Source organism: Anoplolepis gracilipes, chromosome 3 (genome assembly GCF_047496725.1).
Source record: "Anoplolepis gracilipes chromosome 3, ASM4749672v1, whole genome shotgun sequence".
Lineage (NCBI taxonomy): Eukaryota > Metazoa > Arthropoda > Insecta > Hymenoptera > Formicidae > Anoplolepis > Anoplolepis gracilipes.
In genome coordinates, this window is record NC_132972.1 from 3,237,627 (window position 1) to 3,252,873 (window position 15,247).

A 15,247-nucleotide genomic window follows, 5' to 3' on the forward strand; every position below is an offset into this window, starting at 1 on the left:
CCGAATTTTTATATAGTTACTATAAAAAAGTTAATTTCATATGAGTTAATATTTACGATTTTTAAACAACATTATATTATACAGGGCAAATTTTTATTTAACTCAAATTAATTATTAAGTTTATATTTTAAAAGACTAAAAGAGGACTTTGTACATGATGTTAAATTTGTAAATCTCGGAATGTATTAGATGTATTAACTTTTGACACGATCTGTGTGTGGTTCCTCCTTAATGTCTATTTTTCGAACGTTTACGCATTACTTTCTACGTCTACATCATCATCTAATGTTACAGTGTCAAAGTCGAGTTACATCGGTAATCCGAGCCCGGCGCCGCCCAACGACGTGAGCTTCTACAGCGTGGAGATGGACAACGGTCGGGGTTACATGAGTTACGACGGCAATCCAAGTCCGGCGCCGCCAGTCATCGGCGACCCATCCGGCGGACCTTACTATCCCACGTCTATGGGTTCAACGGGTCACATAATGGGCGGACACTTGGTGGGCACCGGCACCGGCACTCTGACGCGCACTAGGACGCTACCGCGTCCTGTACCGCCGCCCGATGTTACCGTGATGACCGCAGGCACCAAGTCACCAATACCGCCTTCAGTGCCCCCGCCACCGGCCACGTTCGCCCGGGTGGGCGCCAACAACGGCGGGCCCCACTCGCATCCGCATCCGCATCCGCACTCGCACGCGGCCCCGCCGCCGCCGCCCTGTCAGAGTCACCCGCTGTCAACGTTCGCGGCAACACCGAGTTATTCCGACATCGATGGCCATCTTGTCTGAGGCTCACCGATCTTCGGGCCCAGCTCGGTGCGCGGAAAGTACCGCGCGGTAGCCCAGGATGACGCGGAAGACCATCGATCGGTACCAGTCACGGAGAGGAGCACGCGTCTTTGAATAATACCGAGTGTCGTGATGACGGAGCCTCTTCAAAATCATTCGCATCGTTGAAAATCGTAACCCATCATCTCCTTGAGCGACGACAAGCAGGTTAACGACAATTCGCGAACGACGGCATCACGACTTGAAGGTCCTGGTGCTGATCATCATGCACCTGAATAATCTCCTAAGGACTCTGTTTGGTGCTCGAGAACGAAAGTGTGTAAATAAAAAAAGACAAAAAGGGAGAGAATGAAAAGAACATTGAGACGAGAGTGGTGCATCAGGTAAACAATGCTGTAAACACGCCTTTCCCTTCCACGCGGCTACTTTCTAGATGAGAGGAGACATGCGCGGGGCTCTCCTATGCGATTGAATTCTAATCTTAGGGATATATGTATAATCGAACGCTCGAACGAGAGCGACGGTGATCCTAGAGAAAGAGAGGACGATCGCGCCAGTACGCGCGAGCGTACTCCGAAAAGCTCCAAGGATATGGTCTTACTGTTCCATTTCCGCTATCCTGCCTTTTCCCTCAACTTTACCATTTCTCCTACCATTACTCTAACTCATTGTCTTTGTCCGCTCGCCTTAGCGTTAGTTAGTATCTGCTAAATCAGCGATCACAATGTAATCAGTGACATGCATATGATCGAAGCTCCAAATTGACACACCGAATTTTATCGAGGAAAGTATATTTTCTGTAAATACACACACGCGTATAATCAGAGCGATAGATGAGAGAATACTCGCGGCAATAATTTCGTTCTTCGGTTAATTCATATCTGTATATTTATCTATTTATCATAATAATTATGTTTAGATATCACTATGCAGATTTCAAGGACTGTCGAGAAATTCGCGAGACATCTTTGAGATGCGAAAAGCGATTTCCTTTACTCTGAACGTGCGACTGACGCTGAAATGTAGATTTTTAAATCTGCAAATCACAGATCAACTTGACGATCTTGACACTGATATTATTATCAGTATAAATATTATTGGATATATATTCGTTTTCCTTGGCACTAGAATAGCCAACCTCATTCCATAGCTTAAAGTTGAAAGGAAGAAAATGTCATGTTCAAAAAGATTGATTTCAAATTAGAAAAAAAGTATACTTTAAATTTGTTATTGAATTATCAATTGACATCTTATTAATATATCATCAAACATTGTAGGAAAACATGATGAAATGATCCGTAATGCTAAAAAAAAGTAACATTCACATAGTATTTTTATGTGCAAAATGTTATTGTTTTTAATTTTCAATTTGCGGATCTCTATTTTTAGAATTAATTTACAATATTTCTTTTTACATTGTGCAAGTTTATTCATCTGTCTTCCAATTTGTAGACTGAATTGGTTATCCCAGTTCCAAGGTATCGATATGAGTTTTTCACGCTTATCGCGCACGATCACTGTGTGACATTGATTTTCAAAATAGTGATAGCAATATTAATTAATGATCGCACAATACTGCCCCTTTAGAGTTCGCAGCTACGCAAGAGTGGGCATATCCGTCATGACCGTCCATTGTTTACTTTCATGTCGATAAGTCGGTTTATCCCGACAATTCGATGCTGAGGAAAACGAGACAATCGTTATTACAAAGAAGAGGAACGCTTGGAAAATCGAAAAGAGAGTGCGATAGCGCGGCGAGGTTGAACTTTCTTTCCCTTCCCGTCCTCCACCCGTGTCGTTTATGATCCTATTTGAGTTAACGGCGTCTCCTTGAACACAATATCCACGACGCTAGATAGTCGAGTTTAGCGCTAAATGTACGGCGGTTTGATCTCGAATCTCGACATTTCCATTCGGTGAAACACCATCTAATGCCAGGATATAGCCACTTTTAACATTAAACGGCAAGAATATCCAACGAGAGTCCATCATTTTATGTTTTACGAGGGCATTCAGAATCTTGCGATGCCTGCGAGAACAAGTAGGTGAGCCTGAAGTCAATTGTAACAAAGGAGAATTGTATTATTAATACGACATGTTTGAATCATTGAATTGTATATCTCTGAGAGTGTATGAAAATTTTGAAATATTTTTCCAATTTACAACTATTATATATAAAGAATGTTCCTTTTTATATTCGACCTTTATATATTCCTCTTTACACTTATACTCTTCAAATTGACTTCAGGCTATCCTATGCGTCGCATAAAAAAAGAAAACTTAAGACACGAGAACTTTGCTGGTCTGTTGTTTTTAGAAAACAAATTGCGCCTCGAGTATATATTATTATTAGCATAGTGCAATTTGCATATCATAATTCGCATTTGCGAATTCTTCATTTACTTACGTTAGAGTTACTTGCGTCGCTTATATACGTTATATACACAGTTGCGATTCTTGTCCCTTGCGAGTAACTCTTTTAACGAAAGGAAAAACCAATCTGACACGTATCGTACATAGAAAACCGAGTTTTCACTGCCGATCCTAAAGTCAATATATATAGATAGTCCATTGACTGCGTATACATGTTGATAAATATTTTTATCTTCTTAAACATACACGCACTATACATATACACATATAAAATGTATGTATATTAAACGGCCATTATACGGCCGTATCACGCCGATTTTTACGATGTTAATCGTATACGATCAATCAATCGCTCGTTGAAAACCTACGTACATTTGTGTTTATTGGTAATTCCAACTAACCGAGATAAAATCCGAGAGATCCAAGCTTCTCGAGTCACGAGAACATGAACGGATCAAGTTTACGTTTTCAGGAATGCGTCTAGAAGTGCGTTTACGAATCAAAAAATCGGGGATACGATATCAAGGCACACGATCAGTCCAGATAGGCTCGTTCGATCGAGTCGTCGACACCGCAATTTTGGTCTCGTCGCAAAACTCGCGATTCTACTTCGCGAGCTGAAGATACACGAAATGTAGCGTATATAATCAGCGAGAGAAAGGAATTCTTCAGAGAGAAACGGGGAGCTATAGTGAATATCTTGGCGTAGTGATATCTCGAACAAAGACAATAGTACATAAGTTTAAATTGCTACTGATTTTTAGTTAAGGGGGGGTCTATAAAGGTACTCTCTGCTGACAACGCGCGAGGAAGATATTCGCGTCATGCATTATCGCGGATACTCATATTATTAGCTAAATGTTCGACACATATACATATATTTTTGCATTTATTTCCAATTACTAATTATGATTAAACCAATATGTAAATAGTGTGCGATAACGTCTCAGTGTTTCACGCGGTTGAAGGAGAGAGGGAAAAAATTAAAAAAAAGTTGAGAAAAAAAACAAGTAATTCAAATGGATCATATGAGGGTCTTCACTATTACCTAGGCTATAAACGAAGTATTGCTTAGAAAGGGTAATAATGCTGTATATCCGCGCAAGGAAGAAAAAAAAATTAATCCCGTTGATTGGACGAGACAACGTCTTTCCGTTCTTCGTCGAAAGCCTAAGTAGTCAGCGTATATATATTTTTGAAAAAAAAATGATGACGAGAGACGACGACGAAACTCGATGCGTTTGGCCTATTGTAAGAGCGGGAGGAAAGGGATATATATTGCAACAAGGGAGCCATGTAACGCACGATGCGTTTGCGTTCCGGCGGTAAAGGGCTGTGACAATGAGAGGTGTAAATGTCCCGAAGACGTCGCGAATCTCTTTCGATTGAGAGAATCTTATCATCGTCGCCAATGACAGCAGGACTCGTGACGATTTACGATAATTATATTAATTGTTATCATTTTGCCGCTTACATATATATATATATATATATATATATGTATGTATATAAAATTTCATTGTTCGTTCCCGAAATTCTGTCTGTTTGTCGGCGCGATGAGGTCTCTCCTTTCAATGGTGTTCGTAACCAGAGATCGCAAAAAAAAAAAAAAAAAGAAAAAAGAAAAAACGGATCTTGTGACGGGAAAAGAAATTTTCCGGGACCTTTCACACCATCTCACCATTAACGGTGAGCAGAATTGTTTGTAGGAAACAATTATACTTTATCCGCCCGGACAGTAGTCACGTGCGTCACATCCGCTCATCGCAGGGAGAGATTGTTTGAAAGTTTTATGAATAACGTTTTTCCGTAGCGTACGCATATATATTGTTGTTTCTCATTACAGCGATTATTTGTTAACACAATAGATTCTACGAAGCTTATAAGACAAAAAGAGAGAGGGGAAGAGGAAAAAAGAAGAAAAAAAAAAGAGAGTATTGTTAAACCGCCGTTGTGTATGGAGCCGCACAGTTCGGCTTAGACTGATGATAAGAAATTCACGTATGCTCAATTAGAGATGAACATGTTCGCGCATAATTAAGAGTTCTATTTACATATACATGTTTTATATTTGTAATTAAAAAAAAACAAATCATCTATACTTAATATTACCTGAAGATTATTATTAGATTTATGTAATCTCCAAAGTATTTGCTCATCAAAGTGCTAGGCATGTTAGACGGACCGCTATTCGTCCAAAATGGTACCTTGGAGATGGACATACCATCTAACACGTATGATATTTGATATTTTACATAATAATAACGACAACACTTGTAATTTCGTTGATTACTCTAAGACATAGTCAATCCTAATTATACAATCATTAAGGATATGGAAAAGAATCAATTAATCGTTTTACATGTATATATATACATATATATAAACGTATAATGTACATAGCACTTAGATAGACACGAAAAGAATGAAAGAAATGAAAATACTTAAACGAATTATATCAAACTACGAAAAAAAAACAAGAAAAAACGAATCGAGAGAGCTTTTGTATACTAGATGTATATTGGTATATTCACTTTGTATCGTTCTTTTTATCGCGATGATATAATTATCGATGATAATAGGATTAATGACAGCACAATTATTTCTAAAAATACGACAGAACGACAAAACGCGAGTATCGCGAATCAATGACGATATTAAGAAAAGAAAAACCCGAAGAAAAACGCATAAAAATCACGAATATGCGAATAATGCACGAGAGACAAAATGCGAAATTGTATATCCGTTCCAAAATTGATATCGCCAGTGTTCCACCGCCTTCGCGTCACGCCACGTTTTTCACGACGACGGTCTTTTATGACGATTTTTTATCGCGAACCAGGCTCTATTCTCTACTTTTTCACGCGTAGGAGATAATTTTTATCCCTTTGTGCCGAGGGTTGCGCCAATAAGAAACGAAAGTACGTTGTACTACTCTTCCTTTTCCCTTTCAAGTTTGTACGTAACTATTGTCACCGCGACTGGTCTAAGTGTTGCTTCCGTTTTATGTGCCAACCGATCGATGTTGTTCTTCGACATGTGTAACATACCATGTGTTAATGAGACTTATTAACAGAAAAAAACGAAACGATTAGCATGTCGATCAAAATTTCTCCAAGTACAACAAAGGTCAAAAGAAGAAAAAAAAAAAAAAGGAAAGGAAGAAGCGGAGAAAGAAGATGAAAAAGTAGACGCGAAAATGAAAGCTCTCTGATCGACGTAACGATCGATGTAACATAATTGAATGCCCACGATTAACTGATTAATGTACATATACATAGTATTTTTACATTCTAATTCTAAATTACATTTCCAATTCTAAATGGCATACACAACACTACACTCACTGTGAGCTTCGCTCCGTCATCTGTGTATTTCGTTCGCGTTCACGACGGCAAAACTGCTTGACCGTTGTCGGTTCATCTCTCGGGTCGGGTTTAGATGTATTTCGTACAAAAATGCATTTATAACGATTATTGCTCAGCCCCCTCTCTGTCTGTTTTTTTTTAAACTACTCCATATATACACGTATATTCGCGCTGCTGCACGACGTTCAATAAATATATGCCTTGTGCCTTCGCCGCACCTTGTTACTTAAACCGTAATATATAAGACAGAACAAAGGTAGAAGAGAAGAATCTTAGGTGCGATGCATTTACGATTGTTTTTGAGATACGTTTGCGCGATTTTTTCTGCGCTTGTTGCCAAAATTCGATCTTGAACGTTTCCAAAATATAAATTAAAATAAGCAAAAAGTAATGCGCACATTAATTTTTTTATGTGATTATTGTCGCACTTATTAGCATGGTCTTCTACGGGAATTAACTACGTGATTATGTTTTGAAACTATTGCCAATATTTTTTACATCGATATTAAAACAAGAGGTTGATTTATATCGCGTACACAGAAGCAGAGCGAAGCTCGACACGCTAGTCCTTAATTTAAAACCAAAGTAAAAGCAACATTGTGTAGCATTTAAGAATCTCTATTACGTATACACACACCTGCGTGTCTATACAGACATAATTATAATTAACGATTCCAATCATTGTAATTAGGTAAATGAACTAACCGATAAGCAGATAGGTAAAAATAAGCCACTCATTATGTGTATCATCTTGTTTTTTCATTCGTAATTTTTCACTACACGATTAACATTTTACCTTAGGAGAGCCTTTCGTCAGCTAGGATTATTCCGTATCTGTATTCTGTATATTGTTTTCTATTGCAACTATTAAAACTGATTGTCAACTTATAAATCGGAGTCTATTATGTCTTTCTCTCTTCGTCGACAATTTCCATGGTCCTTTCCTTAACGATATTAATAAATTTCTTTTAATAAAAGAAATCGCACAAATATTGTATGTACATATAAATAAAAAGAAGCAAGTTTTCTTTACTTCAAATGAAGAGACACGATAGACTATTGAATTATATTTAATCCATTCACAAAATCATTTTTGTGTAAATGCAACAATCAGTCCTTATAATAATTAATCGAAAGAATTGCAAAAAAACATTGACCTCTTTCATCGAGAGGAAGAGAAGAAAAATATTAAATATAATATATATACTCGTGCACTCATTAGTGGGAATAGCAAAACTCGAGCCGAGTATTTCTATATTTTACAGTCAGATTATTTAATTTAAATTTCTTTTGTTAGACTTGATTGCAGTATTCTTCAAAACTTTTATTTTAGAATGTTCATCTTTATCTTGGAATAAAACATGCACGAAGAGAAGATAATAGATCATGGATGTATTAATGAAGCCTAACATTGTTTGTAATTACAAGAGTAAACTTGACATTTCATTCAGTCGTTAAACATTTGGCCAAGGAGAGACTAAAGAAACTAATATTATTGAATGTAGAGGAATTTACTGTGAAAAATATTAATGCCACGAGACGTGTACCGTAAGTACATATTTTATAACTGTATATCGACATGTTTTTTTACTTGGATTTTTCTCCAACAACACAAGTCAAAATTTAACGTGGAGAAGAAAAATTTGATTAAAGTAACGCAATAATAAATTAACGGCTTTACGTTCGTCTTATTGTTCGAATCATTTAACGATGGAAATATTATTGAAATAAAAAAGCTCTGTAATCATATGTCAATGTATATTTTTCCTTTTTGTATAGCACAGAAGATAACAATTACTATTGTATTACATTACATTTGTTGTCATTCTGAACATAGAGGATGATAATGACGATGATTATAACAGTGATAATGATGATAATGCTGAATAATTATAGAAAAACGAAGCACTAGATAGATTTTAATAGAAATACATTTCTTAAACACCTAGTTGCGCTATTCGAATCTATTCTTTTTTTTTATAATTCGGCAAATAAAACTATGTTTATCGAAATCGATTAAAAGTATGTGTTAGACTGTTTTTTATGCTATAAACGATTTATTTACTCTATTTGTGTTGTGCATATAAGTACAGTAGTGTTTTAAGTCTTCGTAAAAAATTTCATTATATATAATTAATTAATAAATAAATTAAATTAATGATCATTTAAAAGCGGTAATAAATTTGAAAATATAGTGTTTTTATAATTTAAAATATTTAAAATCTTTAATTCTTAAACTTAAATTCCCATTATATTAATTCTAAATCGTCCACAATATTCAAAATAAAAATTTCAAAAAATATTTCGTTATATATCAGAATTTTGCCGATTAAAAACTTTATAGATTCGAAAGTGTTTGTCGCAACAAGATTACAAACAGAATTCGCATTATTAAAAACTAGTCGGTAATAATAATTACATGATTAATCGCGCATTAAAAAGTAATATAATCGCATTTTACATTCTCTTTTTTTTTGTAAACGTCAGTTTTACAGTTTGAAAAGGTTTCTCTTTATTCGCAACGAACATTTGCAAAACTTACTAGAATTCTATACATTTACTGAAATCACTTGCTACTCGTCATCATCAATGTAAACTCAATTAACATCGACAGGTACCATGCTGATATATCTCAGTATATAGGATATAATGTGTTTAAAATAAATATGGATCGTCTATGTGTTTTCTTATCGCGTAATGTGATCGCGACAAGGTATATCTTAATTAAGATCACGACAACTCTCTTGCAAGGTTTTTGCAAATTTGTTCTAGATATACCCCTTGCATAAAAGTAGTTTATTTATGATGAGTGCACAATTTACAAATTGTACATGGAAATTAGTTTGTCAAAGAAAATCCGATTATTGAATATTTTTATCATTGCAAAACATTCGATGTAATCTCATACGAGATTCACGAATGCCATTGGAAGATCTAAAACTAAACTTTGATAATAAAAAAAAAATATTCTTTAAAAAGCGCAAATAGTTACCTGATATATTTACATCATTCTTGATTTAAGGCTAGCGCACACAAGAATTGCTCTTGGCGCAAATAAAAATATTTAAAAACATAAAAGACATACGTTACTGGCCAATAGTTTGAATAGCTTCATTTTTATTTCACGATAGATAATAGATATTAAAATAATATTAAAATAAAATTATAAACTATAAAATGACTAAATTTATTCACTTCATAAAGCGTATACATTTTAAATTGAAACATTTTTACCTATTTTAAATAAATACATCAAGATAATTTATACACTCACATTCATTAATAATATATGTCAGTAAAATAATTTGTCAATATCGTTTAATATTTTTATTATATATTTTTATTTAAAATTCTTACTTTAATATAATTTTTTGTTTCATATCTCTAATACAGAGAGGCTAATACATCTCTTTGCAATTTCTCTACACATTTAAATGTTATTAAAAATTGTAAAATTATTATATAAAAATAATTATTATATGAAGAAAAAATCAGATTTATTTCTTTTTATTTTTGATAATATTGGCTACTTATTTTTACTCCTTGTGTATATAATATATGTATATATTGTCTTTTCTTTTGAAACAAAAAAAACATTTATAAGATGATTCGTCAACTTCAAGCTTTATTTTTCAAAATATTCAAACTATTGACCGGCAACGTGTACATACCTCAGGTAAATATCTAATAAGCCTATAAAAGCCTTAATTATACTTGACAATAGGTTGCTCGGTAAATTCAGAGAAGAAAAGTGAAATAAATCAGCAACCGAGGCATGATGCCTTATAACATAAGAAAAAAAATCACAGTTTTATTTAAGTCTAGGTTTGTATGTATATATATATGTATATATAATATATGTATATATATATATATATATATATATATATATATATATATAAGCGGTATTAAATAGTTGTACTATTTACACAATCTCTCGGAAGGTCTCGGCGCGACCTATCGAGCCACACGACACGCTCTAATAATTAATCAATTAATAAATGTATTCTCTCTCTTTCGGATCAGTTCCGTTCGCGAGAGTATCATTTTATCTACCAATTAGGGAGAGAATATAGCTAATAATATATAACACTTATATAAAATGACGTGCACGCGTCCGCACTTGTGAGTACAATATTTTTGATCCGGTACTTTGACATGGGTGAGGTTCACTCTCTCGTAAGTTATCTCATAATAAGATAAAAGACAAAGCATTCTGATGATTCGATATTGATATAATAATACATATAATGCAGCAAAAAATGTATTTTTTGTTTTTTTTACATATTTTTATAAATGCAGAAATTCTGTATATCCTTCTTTCTTCTAGTACTCTACATTTTAAAATAAATTGTCAATTGCACATAAATTATATTAAACTTTGACAGAATTTTATAACGACATTTTAGCAAAGAAAAAATAGCCACTAAATTTATTATATCCGCCAAATAATAAAGTATATAATTTTTATATCTTTCGATACATATATATTATTTAAAGATCTTTATCGAACTTCTGTCTTGTAATGAAAATTAATTATTTTCGATTTTTCTCCTCTCGCTGCTTAAAACTGATGTCCCAACCGACATGTCTTTTACCTTATTACTATTTTATTAGCACGATAATCGCTAACAAACGCATGCGCAATCCCGTGAGATACGGAGAAAAAGGGTTTCGCTTTGATTAAATGTACATGTAATATATGCATATAATGGCGCTCGCGAGAATATCTCGCACGTGTATAAAAGTTTATCTCTCTTCTAATATCTCGCTATCAGAGTAAAGAGTCTTTCCTATATGAGGATAGCTTTTCTGTCGATGATATTCTTATTTTGCACAATAAATACCACGAGAACTATTAGATCCTTGGCTCGATTTGCGATAATATATCTATATATCTATATATTTGCAAGAAATAGTACGGTCGTCATTATATCTGAAACTAAAATTCCGAAAACGAATTGTGCCAGCTATTGCGAAAATATCCTAATTAAAAAATTTTTTCTTCTTATTTCATCAATTTATATTCTTATTTTACATACAATCATGAAATTTCATCAGTAGAGAAGAAACTAATATGATAAAAAGTAATATGATAAAAAGTAAATATATCAAACATGTATTTTTTTAAAATTATGAAGCATTTTTTAAATAAAGATTTAAGACTACTTTCATAATCACAAACACGATTCTGTATATTTACAATATAAAAAAAATCCAAAAATTTTTAATTAAAAAAAATAATCTAGATTTGTATAATATAAATTATTTTTTCTAAACGTATAAAGCGTGAGTTTTAAAGTACGTAAAAATAATATCGTTCGCTTCTATATATAATTTTACGTGGGCTTTCAATTGCGCGGAGATAAAAAAAAAAAAAACATTATTTTTAATAACAATGAAACTTGATAAGTCGAGTTTTTGCATAATATACATGAAATAAATGTCGCTATCGTTAAATATGTCATTAATGTGTACAGACGCAAATATGATTAATGGAGAAACGTCAACGGAGATCGCGGACTAACGACTTACTAATGTTAGATATGAATCATTTTTTTTTTTACAGAATATATATATAATATTCTGACAGCCTCAATATTATATATACGTGAGCATTATTCGAGGCTCCTCTCTAAATGCTCGATATATATTCGTTTTTGCGTTATAACACTACTTTTTTTTTTCCTTAAAACTTTAACCCGCCTGTCTCTACACGCGACTATGCCTTACACACACATATATACATCATGTCTTCGAATAAAATTAACAAGACATGAATATGATTTGTATGACTCGTTCTCTCTTTCATCAACACATCTCTACCTTTGACAGAACTAATTTTTTTTTACGTACACATGTGTCATATCAATTATCTGTATGTACACTAATTATCGATCAAGTATCCAAAGTATTGTTCGCTTCCGTAGAGCTGTGTTTGTATGTATGGATGTATTCGTGTTTATCAACACTAAAAGAGCCTGTTCTTTTTAATAAGATATTTTATATTGCAATTTCTGTCGCTCGAAAGCATAAGATGATTAAAGAAATCAAAGTTTTACTGAATAAATTCTCTATTAGCTGAGAATCGTTAATGTTGGACTCTTTTAATATTAATTACTTGAGAATTATTCACATTAGTTACACCAGCACGGAAAACGAAAATTTGTGCGATGAATGATACGCGAGAACACAGCGGCCTTCAAGAGCAGATGTTCATTAAGAGCTTTACTGAACATTTTTATATCTTTTATACATATATATAGTCTATATAGATTTTATTAGGAGTCGCCCTTAGAGTGTAATAGGTTTTGAATGGACATTAATTATCAAAGCCACTCTCATTCTAATAGTTTCCGCTATCAAGATTGAACGATGTTATCAGAGAGTAAAACTCTTAAATGCACATCTAATCGTGCAAATTCCTCTGTTGGATTATCTTGACTTAGAGAATGAATCTCGCACGAAATACGTAATGAGATCTCTGTCTTTATTATTGATAATTTTTCTTTTTTTTTTATTGATAGTTTCTCTGTCTTATATTCTTAAAAGCACACCTATTATTATTATCGTAACCGCGCTAGCGCTACATTTTATTATTAACTAACATTATTACCGCTGCTGCTAATGCTACTAGTGTTACACTATTCTTAGCGTCTTGTTACTACCAATATTATATTAATTAAATTACTAGTATCACCAACAATCAACGTAATCATTGGCGACATATTGTTAATCTTATTATTGTTATCGTTATTATTTTAACGTTATTATTTTACTATTAATATTTATTGTTGCAGTTGCTGTTGTTATTCTTGTTGTTGCTATTATTGCGAGCATGTTTTCTTTTTTTTTGTTCTTAGTGTGTTACAGGCTGCGTGTAACTTCCTTGGTCCTGGTCCCAGTTCCTGCTACTTGTCTGCTTGTGTTCGCAATGACTGATCGAAAAGGATAACTGTGTCCTTACGTATAGTGAGAGTGCATTCAATCAATTAACGCATCATTATCATCGGACCACATACATACACATCGTCAAACGTGACTAAAACTGAAAACTTAAATTCTACAAATGTACATAACTAAAAAACACTGGAAGACTTTACAACGCCAGGAGTATTATTCATAAGTTTAAGAGATCACACATTGTGTAATTAAGGATATCATCTAGGAGCCCTAAAATCATAAGACTGCATGCGTATATTACATGCATTTTTCTCTGTACAATGTTGTTCACAAATGTGGACATCGATTTTTTTTTGTTAACAACAATTAAACAACCGAAAGGCGAAAGCTATATTTAGGACGTTGCAAGTATCGATACTTAATAATAAATCAGAATGAATCATTGATCCTGTTGACCCGATACAAATGCAAATTGCTAACGTTCGTAATTTAAATAATGGATCTTAAAATTTTTTGTTGTATTAAGTTAAAAATGGTAAAAAGAAAAAATTAATATCTCTATACCGATCTGTTTTTTTTTTTTTGTTTGTTTCATCATACATTTTAGCGCAACACAGTGCTTTACCTGAGATACACGAATGAATCGTTATATATATAAAAAGAAGAGATTATAATATTGCAAATGCATAATCATTTTTCTTATATCAAGGATTTTTAAAAAGGATTGAGTAGAAAACATTTGATCCTTTGTCTACTTCCATTTCACTAGATATTTTCTCTCAGGACGTCCCGATGACAAAATCAATTGTGTCTTGAAAAAACAGTGACGTCTATTCTTCGGCAACGTGCAAAATATTTTCTTTTTTTTTTTTTAGATAGAGCGTCTAAGCTTGTAGCCGCAATTATATGTGAGACAAGGCAGTGATTATAGCACGTGTGATAGTTTCTATTTTTTTCATCTAGCTAAGTTGCACTCCGATAGTCTGGCTTAACTGAATCTGCGTTTAGCGATTTATCCTCTTTTAAAGATTGTTTAAAGATAGTTCTCTACTCTCATTAAGTATAAATACAGAACAATCATACGCGAAACGAGTTGAATCCAGTCAGATAAGCTCGTTGGTAAATTCGCAGAATGTTATAAGTGTCAAAAAGTCTTAAAAAGATGTATAGATACGGTTCGACATTATTTTATGTGTGTACTATCTAGTACATATTATTGGCGCGAAAGGTAGAAGAAAAAATATCTACATATATAAAAAGATTGCGCGCGCAGAATATAAAATTTATAAATATATAAAAATATATGTGTATATATAACAAACATAAAGAGTTTATATAAAGCCAATGATTTGCAAAAAACGGATTCATCTCGTTTTGCGTTATCGTTCGTGAAATAGTAAAGGAAAATTCAATTAATCAGAATTGGTGTTGAACAATACTAGCTCAAAAAGCTTTTGCAAACGTTAACAATCTTCGCGTCATGTTACAATGCTCGTACTCGCCCAAAACAACGGCCCATGTTTGTTAATGATAATTAATATTCGTGTCATGGCGATCGTTCAGTTAATGCCATCGTTCAAATAAACCGCATAATAGAATGAGCTAGGAACCTCTACAACGGCTATCTTATATATCTGAGAAATATCTCTAATTAATTACGAATGCCTTCGGTGACAAATAGTATCATTTCAACGGATATGCCGCCGATCGTGATGAGATCTAGTCGTTAATGTACACAACACACACCATCGTCCTTAATGGACACGGTCGTAGAAAGTTTATCGAATGTACAAAGCGCCTCTCTCTTCTCTC

General features: G+C 33.5%; 1 protein-coding gene across 4 annotated transcripts in view; it reads left to right on the forward strand.

Moving 5' to 3' along the window:
- Positions 1–7,424, forward strand: part of Sns (sticks and stones) — a 277,648-nt gene extending 270,224 nt beyond the window's left edge. For all 4 annotated transcript variants that reach the window (XM_072888591.1, XM_072888593.1, XM_072888592.1 and 1 more), the window contains one exon: positions 295–7,424. In XM_072888591.1, the coding sequence (XP_072744692.1) occupies positions 295–791 (497 nt within the window). In that variant the 3' untranslated portion in view covers positions 792–7,424. The remainder of the gene's footprint in view (positions 1–294) is intronic.
- Positions 7,425–15,247: the final 7,823 nt, after the last annotated feature.